At 45.4% G+C, this 24264-nt stretch overlaps 1 protein-coding gene across 1 annotated transcript in view; it reads left to right on the top strand.

Moving 5' to 3' along the window:
• The first annotated feature begins 7518 nt into the window (after positions 1-7518).
• Positions 7519-24264, top strand: part of LAMC1 (laminin subunit gamma 1) — a 65639-nt gene continuing 48893 nt past the window's right edge. Inside the window, exon 1 of the mRNA XM_062497853.1 lies at positions 7519-7909. Coding sequence (XP_062353837.1) covers positions 7519-7909 — 391 coding nt within the window. The remainder of the gene's footprint in view (positions 7910-24264) is intronic.

Genomic DNA, 24264 nt, shown 5'->3' with positions numbered 1-24264 from the left:
CCAACACTCTGCCTTATGGATCAGGATTAATTGTAAATTAAGTGCTTTCTTTTATTTTTCACATGCAATTTATATCAAAGCCACTGTACTTATTTCACAGTGACTCTGATCTGAACAGCAATTTGGCATGGGGATGGTACTGATGTTAAAAATAAGCATTCAGTGTTCTTGCAAGCATCTACTTAAGGATGTCTGAGTTAGAAACCTCTGAAAATTGTGGTTCATGTATTCTCTGTAGCTTTGCAGACACTCTGTAGAGCTAATAGCTGTATTTTCAGAAGATTCTGTTCATTCCAAGTAATTTTTTTTTCATTTTGGTTCTTGGCTACAGAGACCAAACATATTTTCCCTCTATGGCTTCTTTTGTCTATTTAGTCTTTGGTGGCAGGGGGGTTTTGAGTTCAGAGAATGTCTCACAACTGGTAATTGTTTGACCATCAACAGAGAGATGCAGGGGCAGACATTGTGAGCTGGGGGTACCAAGACAAGAACTGGGACATGCTGACTGACAGCCAAGGACATGGGTATATGTCCCAAAAGCAGCCTTGCAGGTCAGATTCCTTGAAGCTACTTACCCTTCACTGTGTTCTTCCTGTCATATATGTCAGGGAAGCAGCTTTGCCTTAAGTCTGTGTGGGAACAGAGACAAATTGTTGAGATATGTGGGGAGGGACAAGCAGCTGGCGCAGATCAGTGATTTCCAGATCCCAAAATTACATCTGGTGTTCCCAGCCTCCAGGTGGTCATCTAGGTTTAACTCTTGGCACAATAAACCAAACTGCAGCCTGCTTGTCAAGACTAACTATTTATTTAGCAGGAGAAGCAGGAGCTCTGCTCATTCAATGTCTGTCATTGAAAAGACTGGCTTTCTCAATCGACTATCAGAGAAGCACAGGGTGGTTTGAGTTGGAAAAGAACTTTAAGGTCATCTAGTCCAAACCCCCTTCAGTGAGCAGGGCCACTGTCCACTAGATCAAGTGGTTCAGAGCCCTGTCCAGACTGACCTTGAACCTCTCCTTGAATGGCTCCTCTATTAGATGGTTGAGCTGACCTTTGATGAGTCCAATGGCTAAGAGAGACCTTAGGCTAAGAGCATAAAGTATACAAGGCATTACAAGTGCTTTACAGGAAAAAGAAAGATCTAAAAAAAGATGGAGTTTCTCAGAGACTGCTATTTTCTTTTGTTTTTGAAAAGCAAAGGGAAGTTCATGAAAACTAGGCTTAAAGAACATCAGACTGCACAGGTGAGCTCTTGTAATGAACACTTGAACCAAGGTTGCTCTCAAGAGCTGTCATGTATGAAGAAATGAAGGGTTTTACAAATGATAGAACATCACAATTTACTGGTAATGAAATTATATTAATGGCAAGACTGATTAGCAGATGATGCCAGGCTGTGGCCATAAATTATAAAGAACTGACTGGGATGAAAATTTCATCCCTGTTGTTACTCAGCAAAAGAAGTTAGTCAGCTTTCTATTGAAACTATCTTGGGAATTCTGCTGGAAAGCCAGGAAGTTGTTAAACAACTTCATTGTGGTCATGCACCCTACATGGTGAGATTTCCATGGCCATCTCCAATACACACACTACTTTCTGGGATGCATTTTATCAGGCTTGGAAGATAGCTTCACTGAGAATGTTTTAGTATAGTGTAAACAGGCCCAGGTCATGCATTCAAAGGATTTGTGTAGCCAAGCAAATTGGTGAAGAACAGGACTCAGGAATTATCCAAATGGATTAGGGGAAAATGAGTCCTGCTCCTTACAAAGCAAACTTCATTGGCATGTTAGAAACCTAAATATTGCTGGAATTTGTTTGTGGCAGAGAATCCAACAGTGGACCCTGTAGTGCAAGGATGATGGTGGCTAAATTCTCAGAGAATTTAGTGTCTCTATACTATAAATTTAGTACCATACAGAAATAAATCTAATCAGTTCCCCTGCTGCACTTTCATCCATGCAGTGCTGGTGTACTGTCTGAGAATGGGAGAGGGAAGGGAAGGGAAGGGAAGGGAAGGGAAGGGAAGGGAAGGGAAGGGAAGGGAAGGGAAGGGAAGGGAAGGGAAGGGAAGGGAAGGGAAGGGAAGGGAAGGGAAGGGAAGGGAAGGGAAGGGAAGGGAAGGGAAGGGAAGGGAAGGGAAGGGAAGGGAAGGGAAGGGAAGGGAAGGGAAGGGAAGGGAAGGGAAGGGAAGGGAAGGGAAGGGAAGGGAAGGGAAGGGAAGGGAAGGGAAGGGAAGGGAAACACTGAGGAACATCTCTTGGAGAAGAGATCCATTGCATGTTTCAAGGCTGAACACACCTATCCATGCATGTCTCTTTCTCCATAGGAAAGGTATGGGGCAGGCAAGGGGAGAGCTTGGAGAGGGGATGGGAGTGTAGTTTGGGTTGGCTGGGGTCCTGAGTTTACTTCCACGGTCTAATGTAGACTGCAAGATGTGTTTGATTAAATTCCATGCAGGGGTGCATTGTAGAATAAAAGCAGAAAATAAAGACAAAATACAGAAATCTTACCTGCTAGGAACAAAATATTACAAATTCAGTTTATATACATGAAAAAAGTCAAAAGGATGAGCTGTGTTTGAATCCACAATAGGAAGATGGAAAGCTGCACAGGCCTTTCATATTTTATTTTTGGTTTAGCACATTTTTCCCAACATTACCAGTATTAAGAAGAGAAAATGAGACTAAATCCCAGATCCACTTGAGAAAAGAGATAAAATTATCCACTTACATATTTCATTTATCCAGGGTTTGCAGAAACTTGTAAAGAAGGAGCTTACCTCATGTGAACAGATTCGGAGATGTATTTTATTCACCTTTACAGCAACTACTCACAGTTGCCATACAAGATTATTTAGGACATTCTGCAAAAAAAGTGATGAAGAAAGCCAAACCTAAATAAACCATTTTATGAAACAGCTTCTGCTCATGGTTAATAGCTCTGTTCTTCAGTTATATTAATAAAATTATAGTAACTTTCTGCTTCCATAAAATCACAATAAGATATGAATATTTAATAACTGGTATGGTTGTCTGATTTATTCTGTGTTTGTACTGATTGTGAATAGGCCATTTACCAAACAATTTCACATTCCTTTCACACCTGTCCTTGATTGTGGAAGAATTTCTCCTAAGCAAGATGGCTTTAAGCCCTATTTTAATACAAAATCGAGTATCTCATACATTGTGACTTCAATTCTGTGCTGTGTTAGTCCCCAGTGCACTACTGGAGACTGCAGAGGGGTTTCTTTTTGCATCCACCTGTAAAAGGAACTGAATTTTGTCACCCAGCCTTTCTGAATTTTAACTCATCTTCACCAACTCTTTGGTGGATCTGCTGACTCACTTTGCTTTCTTTTAAGTCTCTTTTGGCAGTATGGTGGCCAGGGGGTGGATGTCTGCTCCGATTACCATTGTTTTTATTGTATCTGCTGAGGAAAGTGCTGGGGCCCACGGGAAGTCCCCTGCATGACAAAGAGCAGGGCAGGAAGCTGCTGGAAACTTCTTACATAACTCAAAACAGCCACACTATGGCAAATCACATTTCCTAAGATTGCTTGGCTAGCTCCTTCACTGGCTGGTAACTCTATGAGGCTGATGGCAAGCATAGGGCTTTTCTATCCTTCAGTTTTTAATGTAAACTGACATCTATGTACTGGTAATGAAATGTTGGGGTGTACAGCAGTTTTTATTTGGGGATCCTAAAACTATCTATTTACTTTTATTAGCAAAAGCAGGGTTTTTTTCCTCTGTGGGCATTATTTTTACCTGTTTTAATAATTGACACACATGGAGCAATCAAGGTCTGCTATCACAGTCTGAAATTTCTGAGCTTTTCCTTAGCATTTTTCTTTCCTGTATGCACGCATGTTCTCCTTGAACAAATGCTGATGCTGAGTCAGTATGGGAAGACTGAAAATTAAAATGAGTGCTGCCCCATGACTCTTGCAAAAAACCACTCTGGACCTCCTAAGCCCCAAAAGGGTCAAGCATTTTGGTGCATAGATGTGCTAGTGCTTGTTTTGAGCTGTAGAAGGACAGAGGCCAACAGTGCTCCTAATTAATTATTTCAACTTGCTTGTGGGCACACACAACACAGTTGCAATTTTTTTTAATCAAACGGAAAGAAAAAAACTTTGTTTTGTTTTTGTTTTTTTTCCTAAAAGGGGTCTATTCTAAGAGGAGACTCCCAGCCTTGGGAGTTCTGGCCTTCTGAGAGCTGACAGAATTTCCTGTAAGAGTTGCCTTTATAAAAGCTGTTTCCTATCAGGTTTTTATGTTGCTTTTCCTTTTTTGCAATTCTTTGTTCTTAGTCTCTCCCTACTTGTTCTCAATCATTTAACCCAATCTGTGTATGTCAAAAAAGAACTGAAGTAAGAACATACCCATTTTGACAGTTAACTCACAGTAACAATTAACTTACATTCAATATGTGTGTCTGAGCCCATCGGAGTCGTGAACCTTACACACAAATGCTCTCACTTTTCAGCTGGTTAACGGTAGGTGTCCATCCTATCAAATAGCATGTCACTTCCTTCCAGACTACTCCTGTCACACAGGTTGACTCACTGAGTGTTGCCAGCTGAAACAATTTATTTACCAATGTATTTTTATTATTACTCACCCCATAAGCATTGCAAAGTTACCTAGGTTCTGTGCTTTTAAGGTGCAGTTATTTTTACACAAGGATGGTTTTTTCTGTGTCAGGAAGAAAATGGGTTTAAGGGGAATATGTCACATTGGTTTGCTAGATTATTTCACTAGGTAAAAAAGGAAAAGGAAAGCACAAATCATGTCTTCACATATGGGAAGACATGGGATATGAGACTTAATTCTGTTTTCAGTTAAATGAGTGTAGGTTTTCTGAATGAAATATAACTGCATCACTCGTTCTGTCAGCATGTTTTAAGTATGTATGTTAAGGTGAAATTGCATTAAGAGTACGAACTGGATTTTGATGGCAAATAGTGAATATCAGCAAATATCTCTTTGTCAAGATTTATTAGAATCAGTACCATGAAAATGTCAGGGAGGACTTTAAATAAACTGTGGAGTGTGGTCCTGTACAGGTACTTTAAAATGTTGCAAACGGAATAGTCAAAAAACTCAAGTAAATTATTTGGTTTAGGTACTAAAACTGACTGTCTTTACAGCCAAGAACGTTGCGTGAAGTTGAATTTATTTTTTCCCCTTATCTGTGGGAACCTTCCGCATATGGACAGATGATCTCATTACTGATAGGGATTTGTGGCAACACCCTTTGATCCCGCTTGGAGTTCCTGCCCCCTTCTCACCTCTGTCCTAATCCTTCCCGTCTTCACACCGAGCTGTTCCTTGTTGCCTGTCCTGCTGTGTCAACATTCAGCTGCAGGCACTAGCCAGGCAATTGCTGAACCTGAGGAGCTCCATCAGCACGTTGTTTTCAGAGCTTCTGCCCTGATGGCATCAGCTCAGCGCTGCTTTCACAACAGACGGCTTGTTTTCAAGAAAAAGGAGGAAAAGCGGGGGAAGCAGCGGAAATCCAGTTTTCCACTGGAGATGTGTCATCCCAGCCTGAACAATAGCGAGGCAGCAGTGACTGAACTGCGCTGCCTCCCTTGTGCTGGTGCTGGGGGCCAGGGGAACCCCCGGCGCAGACATTCTCACCGTGGCCAGCTTAACGCTCTGTGGGGAGGTCAAAAGAGGAATCACCGCACTGATGTGTAATAACAACCACACATGTAAAAACAACATCTCCCAGGAGCAGGATAATTTCTAGGCTTGCTGACCAGTGTGTGCTGTGCAGACCTTGTGAACAGTCTGGCTCAGGCTCTTAATGCAAGGATTTCTGTAGGATACGTGTGTTTACTTTAAAACAACAATGTGCACTTTTTCCCAGAACAGACTGTACTTTTTCAGTTCTTTCTGCCACAGGCTGCATTCAGGCTTTCTCAGGGTATAACCAAGCTTACAAAGCCTTTCCTTGACTCCCCTATAATTTTTTTCTCAAGGAGTAGTTTCCTGTTTACTGAGAAGACTTCTCGAGGCACTTTCTCCTGTAAAAGCAGTTTTATAGATTCGTAGAATGGCTTGGAAGAGACTTTTTAAGGGTCATCAAGTCTAACTTCCTGCTATGGACAGAGACATTTTGGCTTTACAGGATTTCCGGATTTTACACAACCTTTACACAACTCCTTAACCTTGAAAAGTTGCGGGGAGTTCTTAGGATAGCTAAAAACTGTAATACAGTCTATGGCCAGGTCTGACAGAGCCGACACCTCTAAGCAACAGAGAGATCTGTGTTATGGTAAGGAAATAACCAAAAGTTCATTAAAAATGGCAGTAACTGAAGTGGGTCCCTTCAGATCTGCTCTGGATCATGTCCTTGGCTGGCACAAAGCACCCAGGTTTGGCATAGCTTACTTGGGAACCCACAACCAATTTTCTAGAATTTCTGAAGAAACTTTTGGTTTTTTTCTCCTATGAAAAGCATTTAAATGATAAAAGGACCTGGTGGTGGTGTTTGACAGCTGGCTGAACATGAGACAGTGTGTCCTTAGGTGGGCAAGAAGGCCAGTCAGTGGCTCCTGGAATCAGAAACAGTGTGACCAGCAAAACCAGGGAAGTGATTCCTCCCCTATACCCGGCACTGTTGAGGTACCTTGAGTGCTGTATCCACTTCTGGGCTCCTCAGTCGAGGAAAGACATTGAAGGGCTGGAGCGTGTCCAAAGAAGGGAACAGAGTTGGGAAAGGGTCTGGAAGCACCAGGAGCAGCTGAGGGAGCTGGGAAAGGGGCTCAGCCTGGAGAAAAGGAGGCTCGGGGGGAACTTCTGGCTCCACACAACTCCCTGACAGGAGGGGATAGCCGGGGGGGGGGGGTCGGCGTCTTATTCCAGTAAACAAGTGACAGGGTAAGAGGACATAGTCCCAATCTGAGCAGGGGGAGGTTCAGGTTGAACATTAGGAAGACTTTCTTCACAGAAAGGGTGATTAGACAGTGGAAAGGTCTGCCCAGGGAGGTGTTGGAGACCCCATTCCTTGAGGTGTTCAAGGCCGCGGCATTCAGGGCTCCGGTCCGGTTGACAAGGCAGGGATCGGTGAAAGGCTGCATTCGATGATCCCGGAGGTCTTTTCCAACAGAGTGATTCTGTGGCCGTGTAGAAGGCGCAGCTTTGCGGGGTGCGCGGTGCGGAGGCGCTGACGGGCCCGGCGCTCTGCCGTGGTCGCTGTCGCGCTGATTGCCGCGCTGCCCTGAGGGCGAGGGCAGGAATCCCAGCCCCCGTGCGCGGGGAGCGGCCCCACCGCCGCCATCGCCGCTTTAAGCCGGCACATTCCGCGAGGCGGGGGCAGCTCCAGCCCTGCTACGCTGCGGGACTCCGCTCCCGGCCTGCTCCGCGCCCGCCCCGCCCCGCCCCGCCCCGCCTCGCCTCGCCCCGCCGGGCCTCGCCCGTCTCAGCCCGCGGCCGGCGCGGAGCGGCGGCACCCGGCGAGCGAGCGACCCCCGTCCGTGCCCCCGCTGGCTCCCGCAGCCCCGCCATGGGGGGCGGCGGCGAGCGCTGGGCGCTGTGGCTGTGGGTGCTGTGGCTGTGGGTGCCCGCGCGGTGCGGCGCTGCCATGGACGAGTGCGCGGAGGAGCGGAGCGGGCGGGCGCAGCGCTGCATGCCCGAGTTCGTGAACGCGGCGTTCAACGCTACCGTGCTGGCCACGCACACGTGCGGGACGCCGGCCGAGGAGTACTGCGTGCAGACCGGGGTCACCGGCGTCACCCAGTCTTGCCACCTCTGCGACGCCGCCCAGCCGCACCTGAGCCATGGCGCCGCCTTCCTCACCGACTACAACAGTCCGGCCGACGCGACCTGGTGGCAGAGCCGCACCATGCTGGCCGGCGTGCAGCACCCCACCGCCGTCAACCTCACCCTGCACTTGGGTAAGGACGGGGAGCGGGGAGGGGGCGAGGGCACAGGGGGAGGGGTGAGCCTGGGCACCAGCGCACGCTGGGGATGACCTGCTGGAGAGCAGCTCTGCCGAGAAGAGCGGGGAGTCCTGGTGGGCAGCGAGCTGTCCACGAGGCAGGAGCGTGCCCTGTGCGCAGTGCTGTCCTCGGGTGCGTTAGGACCAACATAGTCAGCTCTTCCAGGGCTGATTCTGCCCCTGTCCTCAGGCCTACTGAGGCACATCTGGAATGCTGTGTCCAGGTCTGGACTCCTCAGGAAAAGAGAGGTGTGGAGCTCCTGAAGCAGGTGTAGCAGAGGCTGTGTAGATGGTGGAGGGACTCGAGCATCTCTCTCACGAGGTGGGAGTGTTCAGCTTAGAGAGGAGATGGCTGAGAGGAGCCCTGTCTGTCCCTGTCTGCAGGGAGGGCTCAGAGGCTGGACACAGCACACTGCTCCCTGGGACCCAGCAATGGGACAAGAGACCATGGGCAGAAATGGATGCCCAGGAAGTTCCACCTGAACATGACGAAGAACTTCTTTCCTGTGCAGTGACCGAGCACTGGAACAGAGACCAGAGAGGGTGTGGAGTCTCTCACTTGGAGGTATTCCAGACCTGTCGGGACACAATCCCGTGCCATGTGCTCTGGGATGACCCTGCTTGAGCAGAGAGGTGGGACCCACTGTGGTCCCTTCCAACCTGCCCCATTCTGTGATTCTGGGCTGACAGGCCACCTGCACACCGGGAATTGCAGAGGGGCCCTGCCTGGGTGAGTGCCAATAACCAGGCCTCGGGTGGTCTGGTCTTCAGGGGGTGTCATTGACCCCCTCTCTGCAGGTCCCCAGCCATGTTCACCATGTCTAAATCAATGCTGGCTGCACCCCACGGTTGTGTTGGGATGTCCTCAGCCAGGGGTCTGGCCCTGGGCTAGTTCTTCACCCCTCAGCTGATGCTTTACTCACATCTGCTCAGCAGTGCTTGGTGAACTTGAGTTTCAGCATTCTCCAGTGAATATTGAAGGGGTTGCTCTCTTGCAGTCTGCATTGGAGGTGCTGTTGGTATGTCAGGGGAGGGGCTGCACTGCCAGAGGCAGCTGGAAATGGAGCAGGTTGCAGTGATCATGTCCCACCCCATGCACCAGAGATCATAGAGCCATTGAAGTTGGAAAAATAGTAGAAGGAAATTCTTCCCTGTGAGGATGGTAAGCCACTGGCACAGGTTTTCCCAGAGAAGCTGTAGATGCCCTATCCCAGGAAGTGTCCTGAGGCCAGGTTGGACGGGTCTTGGAGCAACGTGGTCTAGTGCAAGGTGTCCCTGGCCATGGTAGGAGGTGGAATGAGATGAGCATAAAGTCCCTGCCAACTCTAGCCATTCTGTGATTCTCTGAAAAGCTCTTTGAGATCAAGTCCAACTGGTAACCCAACACAGCCAAGCTCAGGATTGGATCATGGAGTTTTCTAGACAGCAAGCTTTGGATCCAGGTGGGATATGTTGATTTGAAAAGTGGCAGGCACTGTGGGAAATCACCTGTTCAAGGGTGCATTTGCTGTGTTTCCTCTTAGCCCCGGGGCAGCAGTGTCATTTAATTGCTGTGTGGGTCAGGTGTGTCAACAGCCAGCATTGCTGCTGAACTGTAACAGCCAGTCAAAAAAAGAAGGTGAATTTTCTGATTGGTTGTCAGTTCCAGAGGTTCCTTTGGGATAAAGTATTCTAGCTTTCACTGTTGTTTGTGGATAAGCTTTTCTTCTCTGCTCATTGAGTTATTCAAGCTGTCATGACATGGAGGAAGGGTAATCATTTAGTACTGGAAGACAAGCTACCCGAGAGAAAGTTGTAACCACAGCTTACATCCTCATGTCATTAAATCAAGTAGATATTAAAGAAAGTCCCAGTGCAGCCATTCACAGCTTCTAATCAAGAGCAGCTGTGAGCATTAAGTTTAGTATCAAAAACAGTGTAATTCAAGGGAAAAAAAAGGTGATAGGGCTGAGAGATCTTGTGAGAGCTCGCACCTGCATTGGTGAGATGTAGTTGATGGCACTGGGCCCTGTACCAGGGGTCACCTGATGAGCAGATCCATGTGCCTCAGAAGCCTGGAGTGCCTCTCTGCCCTGAAGTGTTTCCATGTGTTTGGAGCTTCAATGTAAATATACCACATAAGCGTATCTAATCGTCCCTCTTTATCTTCTTTCCTTTGTACGTTAGGAATCTTTTTTCAAGACTACTGCTGGAAAGCAAAGATTTGATCTCAACTTCTTTTTTAATAACAATTATTATAATTCTCATTACCAAGGCGAAACTTACAGACCCATCTGTATTACTGCTGTCCTTGGTTTTGCGCATCCATGTGTATATTATGTGTATATACTGTTCTTTGAAAACCAGTGCTGGGAGCAGTGTGCTGTGTCTCAGGCTTTGAAGAAATGCACACATTTCTTTGCTGAAAACAACCTCATCTTTGAAATACTGTGGCATTGCAACATTTCCGCTTGTGTTCCAGGTTTGTCTGCAGGCTCTTGGAGCTTTGGGAATTTGCTTTGCCATGTTTTTTGAGTAGAGCACAACTTTAAAGCAGAAGCTGCCTGACCGACTTTGATATATTTGAGGAGGTTTCATGGTCTGATTTTTCCTAGTTAGGTTTTTGGGTGGGGTATTTTTAGTATAAAGCCTTTTAAGAATCAGAAGCTTGTTGTGGGCATGGTGGTGGTGAAGTTGATTTTAAGATGACAACAGCAAAGTATTTAGCTCTCTGCACACATGCTGTCCAACTTTCTGCATCTCTGAGTTCCTTGCCGGCAGGTTGAAGAGCTGTCGAGTACTGACAATGCCTTTTTAGCCTGAAATGCCCCAAACAGCTCTGCTGCATTGCCCTTCCCTACTTTTGTGAGGTCTTAAAACCATCTTTGTTTGAGTGAGCTGCTGGGTTCTGTGTGCCTGCAGGCACTGTGGTCTGTGGGACACTTAATTATTGACGTCACTAAGAGAAGGAGGCAAGGGGCTTGACAAGTACTTATGTACTCGATAGGACTTAAAGGCATTCTGGGGCACAAAGCCTTTTCATGCAGTTAGTGCTGCCTGGTCTTTGAGGATTAAGCTCTGTGCTCAGACCCCTGTCCTTATTTGATGCTGCAATTGCCTTCATTTCTGAAAGCCTTGGTGTCCTGAGTGGTTAATGTTGTTTTGCACCTGGTCAGGACCAGCTGCTTTACTCTAGGTTTCATGTACATGCTGCCCTGTGCTGAGTTTTTTGGCAGTTTGAGATGTCTTGGTTAACATCCAGCGATGTTCAGTCTGTGTAAAATAGCGTTTGCATTTCAGAGAAGCCTGCAAAAGGTCAGTAAGAACTGCAGGTCTGTTGCCAACATATGAATGTGGATTTCTTTCAATCTCCTTACAATTTGTGGCTCAAAACAAGTTTAAAAACCTTTAGTTTTGGGGCTAGGTGCCAGCGCAAAGCCTGATACAGAAAAATACAGCAGAGATTGCTACTACTGACTTAGAGGCTCAGATCTCAGGAGTGTTTGGAGATGACATCTGTGTCCAGAAGTTAGGGTGCTCCCTGGGGAGAGGGGAATTGGGGTAATTATCACTCCCTGCACCAGGAACATCTGGAGTTAGAAAAAGCTATTTCTCTTTGTATGAGAGGGTATTAAGACCCCCTAAATAAGTATGAGACTGGAGACATGAATTTGCAGCTGTAAATCAGGGGAAGCTGAACCTGTTCACAGGGTGGTGTCTGGATAATTAGGTTAGTGAGTGACAGGAGGGGGAGAGCATTGTTGTGTTCTTTCTTCTGCATTTCTTAAAAGTATCCATTGGCTTCCCCATTTTCCATTTCCTCAGAATTTATTACTTATTTAGACTTGACCCAGCCAATCTTTTTTTTTTCTTACTGCTCTCCCACTATGTTCCCATATATTCCCAAAAAAAGGAACTTTGAGGCCGTGGTGCCAGCTTTCAAATAGAAGATGGAAGGCAAAGCCTTATAGTGCATTGTCTGCTTTTTTTTTGAAGCCAGGGTGTCACGTTATTTTTACTGTCTGTGCTGTTTGCTTGTCCTGGGAGTGTTGGGATAGTTCTGGCATCTCCCCAGTGCTTTGTGTGCGTATGCTTGAGCACAGCATTGCTTTCAGACCTCTGACACACAGAAACAAGGCCATGTGTTGAAGATGCTCCCTTGAACACTGGAAGAAGGGGAAAAGAGACAGCATGGAGGTAAATGGAGTGTTTTTGATGCTGTGTGCACTTGCTGGGGCAAAGGCTTGCGTTTTTTCTGATGTATAATTTTTCAGAGCAGATTCTCACTCTTTCCTTCTGCAGCTCTAACTTCTGTGTGCTTACTGTTTCTATGCCTTTTTTAATCCACTTCTGCATGTGCCTTTCTGTTGCCAACAAATTCTGCTAGAGCCACCTCTCATTTTTCCCCACCGCTTTTACTTTCTGACCAGTTCTACTTGATTTCAGCTGTTGTGGTCCCAGTGTTTTGTTTCTCAGACAAGAGGCAGCCTCCTCAGAGTGCTGGTGGCTGTCCCATGGTGGGGTGACTCCATCTCCACTGAGGGCAGCCATGCTTTTAGCAGCAGCCTGTGAGCTTGGAGCAGTCCAGTATGGTGTTCCTGGGGCAGGTGACTGTCCACTGTGTCTAAGCAGGGATGTTGTGCAGATGTGCTTGGCCAATGATGTTGGTGACCTCAGCTATGAATTCAGGACTATCTGGAAGGCAGAAAAGATCCATTCCTGCCTCTTCTGTCATTGCCTCAGAAGAGGAGGCAGTGTTTGGTGCTGGAAGCAGCCCGTAGGCTGCCTTTGAAGAAGAAAGGTGAAATTGCTGGTTGCCTTGTTTAAAAACGTGTCAGATCCTGAAATCCTTACTACAGACTGTGGAAAGTCATGTCACCAAGCTGGATGGTGTCTTGTATATGAAATAAAGAAAACCTTGTGAAAGCTGCTGGTTGCTAAAGAAATGAACTGCCCGTGTCCTTTGCCTCCCCCTTTCCTTCCCGCTCACTCCTTTATTTGGCTCTGAGGAGAGTGATGATGCTCAGTTATATATACTTCGCCAGCAAAGCGTGGTTTGGGGTATGACTGCCATTTGAAGGCATTTACAAGGAAACCCAGGCAAGTTGCCAGTTCTTGTGCTCAGCCCTGGCTTGATTTGCCCGTTGTTTTTAGCAGACAAGAGGGGTTTTTTTTGAGTTAGTATAAAAAAAGTGTTGTTTTTTTTTGTTTGTTTTTTTTTTTTTTTTTTTTTTTCAGAAGGGAGAGGTATGAAATGTGACTTAAACCAAGTAGGTAGTTGATACCACTGGGATGCAGTTGCTCTGCTTTTATTCAGTGCAGTGATGCCCTCAGTCTGCCAGTTATCCCATCAAAACTCTATGAGGCTGTGGTTTGCTGCTTTCCTTAGGGAACCACCATGGTAAAACCAAGTGCAAGCAAGCCGGGTGTATGCACGTGAAGCTTTGCCCAGTGTAGGTGCAATTTAAAAAGTCAGTGGTAATTAGGGCATTGGGAGGGCATTTCCAGCTCCAAGGCTGGTGTTCAGGGTGTGTCAGGAGCCTGGGCTTTGCCGTGGTATTTGCGGAGCCCTCGGGGAGACGCTGTTTTAGTTGGTCTCACAAAAGCTTGATTTACATTTTGCAGGTTTCAACGTGAGTACTGAAGAGATCAGGGCTTTTAATGGCCAGCAGTTATTCACTACAGTTATATAAAGGTATCACTTCCTGCACACACTTCAAATTCCCAAGTTTTTCTCCTACTCTGTCTTGGGATGCTGCTACTGCTGCAGAATGCCTTTGGGAATACTATACATGGCAGAGCACTTATTCTGGGGGGTGGAGAGAGCTGGAACTGTGTGGTATTTTGCTGCAAAACCAGCTGCTATTTGTGGTGCTTGCCCAGAGTTGGTAGAAGAAACAGTCGCAGGTTTTCACATACTCAGACAGTTCCTTTTGTAGGTTTAAACCTTTGAAACTGATTGCTGCTCAGAATTGTTAGCATGCTGAAAAGCTTCTGGCTTATTAGGTACCTTGTCTCTTGTGGCCTGAGGCTTTGGGAGGCTCTTGCAGCCCCTCTGAGTCTGCAAATGAAAATCCCAGGCTGCTGCTTCCCACGGAAATGAAAAACAGGATTGCGCTGCAAACAACACTTAGAGAAAAGAATTTCCAATGTAGATGGATGGGATGGGAAACTTGGGTCTTGGGTTTCACCACAAGAAGAAGGGCTGTGAGCATTATGCTTACCACCTTTGTCCAGCTAAGACTTCCTGCTTGTGTCCTGGGGCCCTAATTCAGTTTTCACTGCCACTGGTGAGGCCATGCTGAGTGATTTTACTGTCTGGCTGTGTTCTTCCCGTGGGTTGACTGGGATATGGGGTCTGGCATGTTAAATGTCACATTTCTGGTCTGTAATAACCTTTGGAAGCTCATCCTGGGCTGCTGCCCCCCCATGTAAGCTCTGGCATGCAAAGAACCATGCTAGCTTGCTATTACACATCTCTTAACCATAGGATCTTGCTTGTTGGTGGCTGCCACGGTGTGTTTTGATCAGAAAATAACATGAGTTTCATGGTTCCCCAATGAATTGCACAAATCTTGCTGGCTCTGTTGTCCCATCACACAGAAAGGAGTATGTTCCCTTCTCTCCCAATACAGCATTGCCCTGTGTGTCTCAAATCGAGCTTTACAGCCTTTAAGTCAGGGATGTGGCTGCTTGTGTTGAGGACATCACTAGCTGTGTTTGAAACTCTTTGTAATATTAGGATAATCTCTTGGCCATTTCCCAAGGGTGTGCTGGGGATTGCTCTCGTTGTTGTCCACAGCATTCCATGAATAACATCGGGTTTTTAGCAGTGTGCTGGTGATGTTGGTTGTCACATCAGCATTGATGAGAGCTTCACAACAGCTGCTGACAAACCAGCTGTGCCATGAAATTAGAGAGCTGCTGCTAGTAGACATGTGCAGTCGTGAAACAGGACCAGGAATACTGAGAGGAGAAGCTGCCTTTTGTAGCTTGCCAGACCAAAGGTGCAAGCTGCTGGTAGCCTTGGTCGGCTTTTAGGTATTTTGAGGTAAAACGTAATAATTTCTAGTAATTATTCTCATGTAGAAGCTTGGAAAATGGTGAAAACTCATCAGCTGTAAAAGGATCTGAAATAAGGTAATTTTATTTAAATTTAAAGAAAGCCTCAGTCTTTTTTTCTACCAGCCCAGCCCTATCTGAGAGATCTTCCACCAAAAAAAAACCCAAATCTCCACCAACCTCCTCATATATTATTCAGTGGTCTTCAGCATTCTGTTTGAAACTGGGTGGCAAAGCACTTTTTGTTTCCATGCTTCTACTTGTTTTAGATATTCCAGTGTGATAGTCATCAAAGAGCTGTTTCCAGTGGTAATCATGCCTGCAGTTCTGACACAACACAGCTGTGTTCAGCAATGGAGAATTTCAAGATTTCCTCTTTTAGAAATACTAACCAAAAACTATCCAAAAACTATTATTGGACTTTTTTTACCCCCCTCCTTTGATAGGTAGGCTAGTACCATCTTGTACATGGGAGGTACATTTCCAGGGAGCTTGAGGCTTTATTTGTACAGGTGGTTTTTTTTTTTTTTTTTTTTTTTTTTTTTTTTTTTTTTTTTGTGGGGAAAGGGAGGACTTTTAAGGTGTTGGTAGAGATGATACATTGAAAACTTGAGAAGACCCAGTTGGGTTCTTGGCTCAGCTTTCTGCAGTGTTCTCATTTGTGCTACAGTCTTTGGTGTGCTTGGAGAACTGTTTATCTGACTTGGCTTGGTAGTGGGTCCCGTGTTTTACAGGAGAACAAAGTAAATGGCTATTTCATCCTCAAGGGCTTGAGATGCTCCTGTGGGAAGGCCAGGGTGCAGAACTGTTAAATGGCTTCAGGAGTGGCACCTGGCCTGAAGTGGAAAGCAGGCAGATCTGACCCTTCCATTGCTCTTAACCCTCTAATGGAAAGATCACCTCTTAAAAAAGCACCCCAAACTCCTTTAAACCTACCAAATGTTAAAACCTGCTTGATGACACAGATTGTTCAGCACATGTGTGTTCAAATGGGCAGTGGCTGGCTGAACATGCTAGCCCTTGGCTTCCCAGTGAGTTGCCTGAAATGCTCATTCCTTTGGGTGCTCCAAGGCTGAGGGAGCACTATGGAGTTTGGGCTTGGCACCAGCCCAGATCTAAGCACTCTACTTTCTTCTTACAAGTTTTTTTTTTCAAAGTCTCCTTTGTAGCTCAACCTACTTGGCATCAGAAGAGAGCTTGTTCCTACCACAGTGAGCAGCTGCTTGTGCAGCATGCTGTACTTGGGACAGTTTGGTTTATTTTGGTGAGGGGAAAATATCAGGGTTGCTCAACAGGTTTTTTTTTAACTTTTAAAAAATATATTATTTCCTTTCCCTATATACTTTGTTTCAGGAAGATGAATCTTTCTTATCTTTGGATTAAAAGGTAATGTGTCTTGGAGTCTTTTTAAGGAAATGGTTGCATTGAGCCTCTTCAAGAGGGATAAAGGGACTGTTTTCTTGGTGCTTTTCCACAACCTTGTAAATACAGTATAAATCACATGCTTTAAAATGCTCAGTTTGTGTTGGGCGTTATCTCTTAATGAGATTAGTGGAATGAAAAATCAGTCCCTTCTGGGAGAAGTACCATCAAATGCTTCTTGATGTCAGTTTTAAGTGGGACTGTTTGACTGAGAGAAAAGAAAATGTTCTTGTCCTGGGACCTGTGTGGTCAGCTGTGATTATGATGATTATTTATAGTCCTTTCATCTGCAGTCCTTTGCATGCTCCAATCCGGTGGGATATTGCAATGGGATTTTCTTCCCAGCAGCTTGCAGGGCTGGTCCCTGGGGAGCAGCCCTGGTCAGGCTGCCTTGCCTGCTGCCCTTGCCTCTCAGCTTCAAAAAAGACATGGGGTATTTGTGAGGATTCAGTGTGTCTCCCTTTGTCTTGTTCCTGGCTGTGGCTGTCAAGGTGCTGGGCTTGGCCCAGCAACCTCCTTTTGTGTGACAGCAGCTGCTGCTTCCCTTCCAGCTGCTGCTACCTTTGCTTTTGCTGGCTGCCTTCCTGGGACTCGTGGCTCCTGCTATCCTCGCTGGAGTTACACAGGACGAGGATTTCTCTACACTGACTCTACTTGATGAACTTGTTAAGAAGCTGTTGCTGAAGTCTGTGATGTCTCGAAGTTTGCAGATCTGTTTACTTGTTTCCTGTCCCCTCTCTCACTTTCTTCTCCTTCCTGAAGCTCTTTGCAGTCTTCCTGGGTTTCACCTCCTTCCCACTCCTGTTTTCCTGGTACTGAGTTGTCTCTGGGCTGTGCAGTTTGGGAAGGTAACCCCCTTCCTGGGATGAGGTTTTTTAGCTGAGATCTCCCACAGTTCTAGTCCTGGCAGCAGCCTTGGCCTGCCTGGGTAGCATTGCCACTGCCCTAGTACGCTCACTGCTTTAAACATCTGTACAGACAAGGTGCTGGTGGTTTAATTTTGTTAGACTGAGAAATACAATGCAAGTTCAAAATCCTTAAATGCTCAGTATTCTGTAGTTTCTCATCTTGTACATGTTAGGGACTTGAGGTGGGGGGGGGAGTATGGGAGCCCCTCATCAAAGGGCAGTTACGAGTTTTCCTCAATTGAAGGTGTTTTTTTGGTCATAAAAACAAATGTTTGTTGATTCCCAGCAGGTTTGTAAAGCACCTAGTAAAAGCTTGGAGTAAAGAGATTTGGGGCTGCAGAGATGGGGCAGCTGCTGCAGAGCTGGTGCCACTGCCAGAGGCGAAATGTGAACTCTAATTAAAGTAACGACCCGACCCGCTATCATTGTGCAATATGTACTCAATGAAATCTAGCTTTTGCCCTACTTGCCCTCCCTGTCCCTGCCTTGCCCTTCTGGAGTTGCAGGTGGAGCTGGGAGGGTTGCTGGGCACTGGGATGGCTCTTCTGTGCCCTCCATCTGTTCTCTGCAGGCATGAGTTTACTGATCAAATTATGGGCATTACACGAGTCGCTGCCCTTCTGCTTTCTAAGCAGAGTGACTCTGCACACATCCGTGTGTGCACTGCCCCTTTCTCACACCCTCCCTCCCCAGGGCCAGCCCACATTGCAGGGGGGTGAGCAGGGCTGCTCCTGGGCCAGCTAAACCCTGGTTCCTTATGGAACAAAGTACAGATTATTTTGGAAGTAATGATACAGAGATGAGCTTTTCCAAAAGCTTTGTAGCACTTTTAGGAAGTAAGGGCCCTTTTTACTGTTAACAGCTTAAGATGTGTTTTCTCTGCCACGTATTTCCTTGTAGCCTTATTTTCCTATACTTTCGTTCCTCGTGAGATGTAGGAGCTCTGTCAGGAGGAGTCCTCAGCTTTTTTGGGAGATGCTGAAAAGGCTGTGAATCATGAAATTGGGGCACTCCTTTGCACCCCACATCGGTTTTCTCAATTCCCCGTCAGACTGCCAGCAGTTTTTGAGTACGGAGCATGCAATTTCATAAAAAAAAAAAATCCAGGAGGCACTCTTAGAAGATCTTTTGTTTGATATCCAGTGATACATTTAGGACTTTAGGAAAATTCATTTGTCTGTGGCTCCGGAAGTACAAGGGTAGCCATGTGAAAGAATATCATAAGATTCCCAAAGCCAGATTTGTTGCCTTGTGCTTTGATTTTCTGCAAGTTCAAGCAAAAACATGGTACTAACATGTTTTTTTGATGGTAAGTCATATTTTGCTCATAATTCATACCCCCATGATGTTGAAAATTGCTTGGAGCAGCTATGGTTGCAGCTGTGGCAGTGGCAGCTCATGAGCACCACAATCACCAGCAGAGACTGAGAACTTTGTATACAGCCTTTGGAAAAACTCTTACGGCAGGGAAGGCACTGGGCTAGATTTCTGGTGCACTTGAAACAGTTGGCTCTGGTTTTGTTGTAATTACTCAGCAGATTAATGGTTAATTAATCAAGGATTTGGCTATGCATTTAGAACAGTGCTGTGGTCTGACACTGATCTCTGCCTGTACAGTGACACTAACTATTATGTGGAAAAGGTTAAAAATGTTCATAGGAATGTCAATTCTTCCTGTTGTGAAACCTTGAACTGAATGTCTCCTCGTTAATTTGTCTATGAATTTATCACCTTTTTCATATCAGCCATTCAGTCTGTTTTGTAACTTCAGGGCTGTGGTATGTTCTTTTGTGAACTGCATGTTAGAACATTAACATGCTGCTCTGGTGGGTGGGAGGGACCCTGTCTTCCAGCCTTTCTGTCCTACAGATCCTGATTTTCTTTATTGCTATTACCCAGAAAAAGTCAAAGTTGACTTGAAAGCAGTGGGAGGGAACGAAGTGTTTTGAAAGGATGATCCCATCGATGGGAGTGGCATTGAATGCTGGGGTACAGAGATCAGTTGTGGGAAGAGAGGTGGTTCAGCCAGAGGGATAGAATTTGGAATTGTTAATCTGCTTCATTAGAACTGTGTACCAGAAACTTTGAACTGTGCCTGGCTAAATAGCATGAGGCTTTGAAATTCACAGCAGTGCTGGCAGCCTGCTGGTGTTTGTCCTTCCTGCAGACAAGCACACAGCTGCTTGGACCAGGCATCCCTGTGCTCAGAACCCCACTGTTCTCTCCAGCCCCCTGCAGAAAGCTGCTCTTGGCTTCCCAGAAGGCACAAGAGACCAGTGGGGAGAAATCTCCAGGAAACGAGTTGGTGTTGCCTTTTGGACCCATGGAGGACATGAAAGCATGAAGAGTTTGATTCACACCTCTGCTCTGTGTGTGTGATTTACATAACAGGGTAAAATGTTCTCTACCGCACCCCTCTTAGGAGTGACACGGGTGCTGCCTTGCTTAAAAAACTTGCTGGTAAAGAGTCTGAACTGTTGTTGTGGTTTGACGCTGGCCAAAAGCCAGACACTCATGAAAATCATTCACTTCTTTTCCTCTGCTATAGCTGAGCAGAGGAGGGGAGAAAAAAAACCCCAAAGAACTCAATAATAAGGATTAGGAGAAAAACACTTTAAGGGCAAAACAGGTTCAAACTTAAACAAGATCAAGATTTATTATTAACAGAAGTAAAAATGGGTAATGAGAACTAAAATAAACCTTTAGAACATCTTTTTCCCTCTTCCAGCCCCTCCCTCCTTCCCACCAACAGCACAGGGAAGCAAAGCATGGGGTCTTTATTCAGTTTGTCACTTCTAAAAACCTTTCTTCAGTTTGCTTAGGGAGCGCAGTCTCTTTTGCTATGCCCTGGGGTCCTGCCCATGGGAGAGGAGTTTTCTGTGAGCTTCTCCAGTGTGGTTCTAATTTTCATGGGTAGCAGTCCCGCCTGACCAGCTGTGAGTCCTTTCCACAGGCAAATGTCTTCCCAAACTACATGGCATGGGTCCTTTTAGTTCATGGGGTGTAGTCTATTAAGGATGAGCTGTTCTAATTTGGAAGCAAGGGTCTTTATCTCTGGAAGCAAGGGACTTTCTGTTTTGCTCTCTAGAGCTTTTTAGCATCCACTTGCTCCAGTGTGAGCACCTCTTCTCGCAGGCTCCAGATGGATCTCTGCATCCCGCTTGCACTTCATGAGTTACAGGGAGACAGTTTGTTGTATTGTAATCCTCACCGTGGTTTGCAGAAGAATCTGGGCTCCAATGCCTGGAGCATGTCCTCCCCTTCTTTCCTTTCACTGACCTTAGTGTCGCTATGTTGTTCTCCTCACATGTCTTTACCTTGTCCTTTTCTCTGACTCAGGGAAAAAATTGTTGTTTGTGGGTTTGTTTGTTCTCAAGCTCTGTCAGTTGAAAAGTTCTTACAGGATTTCGCAGTGCTGAAAGGTCGATCTCATCTGGGCTCCTTACTGGGGAATTGCTCACTGTGATCCTGGCTGTATGGCCCTGGCTGCATGGCTGCTCCCGCTGCCGGGAGGGCCCGGATCCCAGCACCTCCCCACCCCTCGGAAAAAGAAGAAAAAAAACTGCACGTGTTTTTTTTTGTGGGTTTTTTTTTTTTTTTTTTTTTTTTTTTTTTTTTTTTTTTTTGTCTTAAATATCTCATCACAGAGGCACATTACCAGCTTCTCTAGTTGGGCCAGCAATGTCCATTTTCAGAGCCTTCAGAGATTGACTCTGCTGGACACTGTTGAAGCTTCAAGCAGCTTTTCTCTCAGAAGCTGCCTGGCTGGCTTCCCCCCACCCACCAAAAAAACGCCAGATTGTTTCAAACTAACACAGATTTGAATGGAGAAATTGAGTGTGTGTTCCTGTAGCAGACTCTGGTCTTGCTTTGTTCAGGTACCTCTGCTCAAGGGAAGCTTATTTTAAAGCATACAAGCTGACATATATCAGCTTTTGGTTTTCTCCTGCTGATGTATTAAAGCTGACTTTCAGCAGAGGTAACTCCAGAAATGGTAATGGTTACAAAAGATTTTGGCTGGAAAGCAGGCATGGAGCCTGTTAAGGGTATTGTATGTTCCTCATCAAGTTACATGATGTTCAGCTGTCCTTGGGAGAGAAATGGCATCTGCTTCAGTGGTACTACAGGGTATCTTGTCAGGTGTAAAATAAGAAGAGCCTCAAAACAAATAAGAAAAAAATCCATAGTGGCTTTCTGCATGTCCTGCTTCCTGAGGTAGATGCTGAAACCACTTCCTTATTCCTGGATATGCTTGCAGAGAAGCAAGAGCCTTTAGGCCAAGTGACCGTGGTTTGTGGAGTGGAACATCATATGCTTTTTGTTGTAGTGGTAATGGTTAATGAATTAAGTTCTAGTTCTAATTCTGAGGTTTGGTTTGAAGTGTAAACAAGCATTAATAGTTAAAAAAGTGTGTAACTCCTAGATCTGTGTGCTTTCTTTGCATCCTTTAGAAAGGCATGTTTAAAGATTCCGAAAGGGAAGATTCATATCCTTATTGGAAAAGATTACTGGTCATTCTGAATCAGTAATTAAAAAAGGATTAATAAATAATTGCTAAGGAATTCCTGAAACATCTTCATTCACTGTGCCTAAAGAACACACACCACTGTTTTATTGAAGTTGTGTTACCAAGGTAAAACAATCAAATCATCATTAAATTTCTTCCTTTCAGTACTTAATGGGAACTAATAATAAAGGTGGGGACAGACCTTTTAAGAGGGCCTGTAGTCATAGGAGAAGGGGTGATGTTCTTAAACTAAAACAGGGTTGATTCAGACTAGGTATCGGGAAGAAATAAGGGTGGTAAAACAGTGGAACAGGTTACCCAGAGAGGTGGTGGATGGAAACATTCAAGGTGGGGTTGGATGGAGCTCTGAGCCACCTGCTCTAGTTGCAGATGCTTGTTGCCGGGCATTGGGCTGGGTAGCCTTTAAAGATCTCTTCCAACCCAAACCATTCTATAATTCTCTAAAATTAAGTATAAGCCATAAGGATGAGCTGGTGGGAGGCTTGGGTTTTCTGTCAGGAGCTGCTCCAATCCAAGACTTGCCATGTAACTCTGTACTGTATCCCCAGACCATTTTTTCCTGCACATCTGCTGCTTCCCCTCTTTTCTTCCACCACCCAAGGCTTTCATGCTGACAGTCATGCTTTGTGTTCAGTTGCTGTGACAACAGAGTGCAGGACAGAAGCATTTTGTGTGCGTGAATTGTGCAGTGCCCTTGCAGAATAGCTGTCCTGGGGCTCAGTGAAGTGCTTGAAGTCTGAGCAGCAAGGAATGAAGGTGTGACTTCACAGCCTCTTAGGTGTATTGGTGTCTCTCAGCCCTGCCCACTTATTGTTGGTTGGATCAGTTTGCTTGCTTAAGTGCCAGCAATTAATTTGATGGAAAGATAACCTTTTGGTGGCCTTGGTGATACTGAGATTTGCCTGGGGCCATGTAAGTGCTGGCTGGTGGGAAAGAGCACCAGGATGCACAGCCCAGAGTCTGGGGACATACTTAAACTAGTCACAGACAATTTCAAAAGCATCCTAAAACTTCTTAGGAAAACTGTGGGATAAGAATTGAGAGAGAAATTCTTCCCTGTGATGGTCGTGAGGCCCTGGCACAGGCTGCCCAGAAAAACTGTCTGCCCTGTCCCTGGAAGTGTCCACGGCCAGGTTGGACTGGGCTTGGAGCAACATGGTCTAATGGAAAGTGTCCTTGCCCATGGCAGGGGATGGAACAGGCTTTAAGGTCCCTTCCAACTCGAACAGTTCTGGGATTCTCTAATGCTAAGACAAACTCAAAAGAGTGGACTTGGAATTATGAGAAACTACTGTGAGCTTTCAAAACTCAGACTTCTATAAAAAGAAGGAAAGAAGCAGTTTGAAATTTCCACTTCTATGTCTTGCACGTGGGAGCAGCTCATTAGGTGAAGCAAGAAACAAGAGAATGAGGTTGAGAGAGATCAGAGAACATTTATGGTGAGGGCTTTCTTAGAAAAGGTGTTCATGTCTGTGTTTAAGTTAAAAAATGGAATTATTGTAGCGCTTTGCTTTATGCAAAATCTCATTATTGGGAGATTGAGCTCTCGTAGCTTGTTTTGGCTGACTTTGAATAACAAGTAATAATGAGATATGTTTTTTAAAAATAATAACCCACTAAGTGGGGCAAGCGATATTTATGCATTTGCTTGACTAGCCTAGAAGTAGATTCAAGGGCAACAGATGGATCTAGACTAAAACAATTACTTGATAGACAGTCCACTTGTTTGTATTTTTAAAGCTTTTCATCACAAAGAGCTATTAAAAAAATAACATGAAAGTAAACATTTCCCATAAATGATGCTGAAGCTGGAGGTAGTGTATTTCAGTGCAATTACAATTATAGGCTTACCCATTTTAGAATTAATAACACCATAATAAATTGCTTTTCTGTTTGTGAGTTCGAAATTCTCATGGTGAAGGAGTTTTGCGCCTCTTGTGGTTCATTGCATATCTAAGAGTTAAACGTAAGGAGAGAGGGAGGCTGAAGTGATTTGGGTTAGTTACTAAAAAGGCTCTTGCTGTTGCCTCAGCATTTCTTTCTTTTCATCTCTTAGGAAACTTATTAACTAAAGTCGGCATATGTGTCTCCTAGGAGGAGGTTTTCTTGCAAGTCAGCTGCCACCTGTACCGAGATGCTCTTCAAACAGAAATGACCAATGAATGGTGATAAATCTTTGCAGTTTATAGTTATGAAAATGGTAATGCCTTCTGGTTTTGGGGACAAAAAATAGTGTTCTTTGATCCTGTAAATGAACTGTATTTATTTGTCCCAGAGAGAGGATTGAGGATTTTTATGCAACTTTCACCTACTTGCTTACTCGTCTGCGTGCCTGGAGGAATGGAAAACAAGTTTAGCATACCTGAGGGCTTTTCTTACTGAGGTCTCCCTTTAGTTCCCCTCCTGCCCACA

This window comes from Cinclus cinclus, chromosome 8 (genome assembly GCF_963662255.1).
Source record: "Cinclus cinclus chromosome 8, bCinCin1.1, whole genome shotgun sequence".
Classification (NCBI taxonomy): Eukaryota; Metazoa; Chordata; class Aves; order Passeriformes; family Cinclidae; genus Cinclus; species Cinclus cinclus.
Note: the sequence above shows the minus strand (reverse complement) of the source record. Positions and strands in the feature narration are given on the sequence as shown.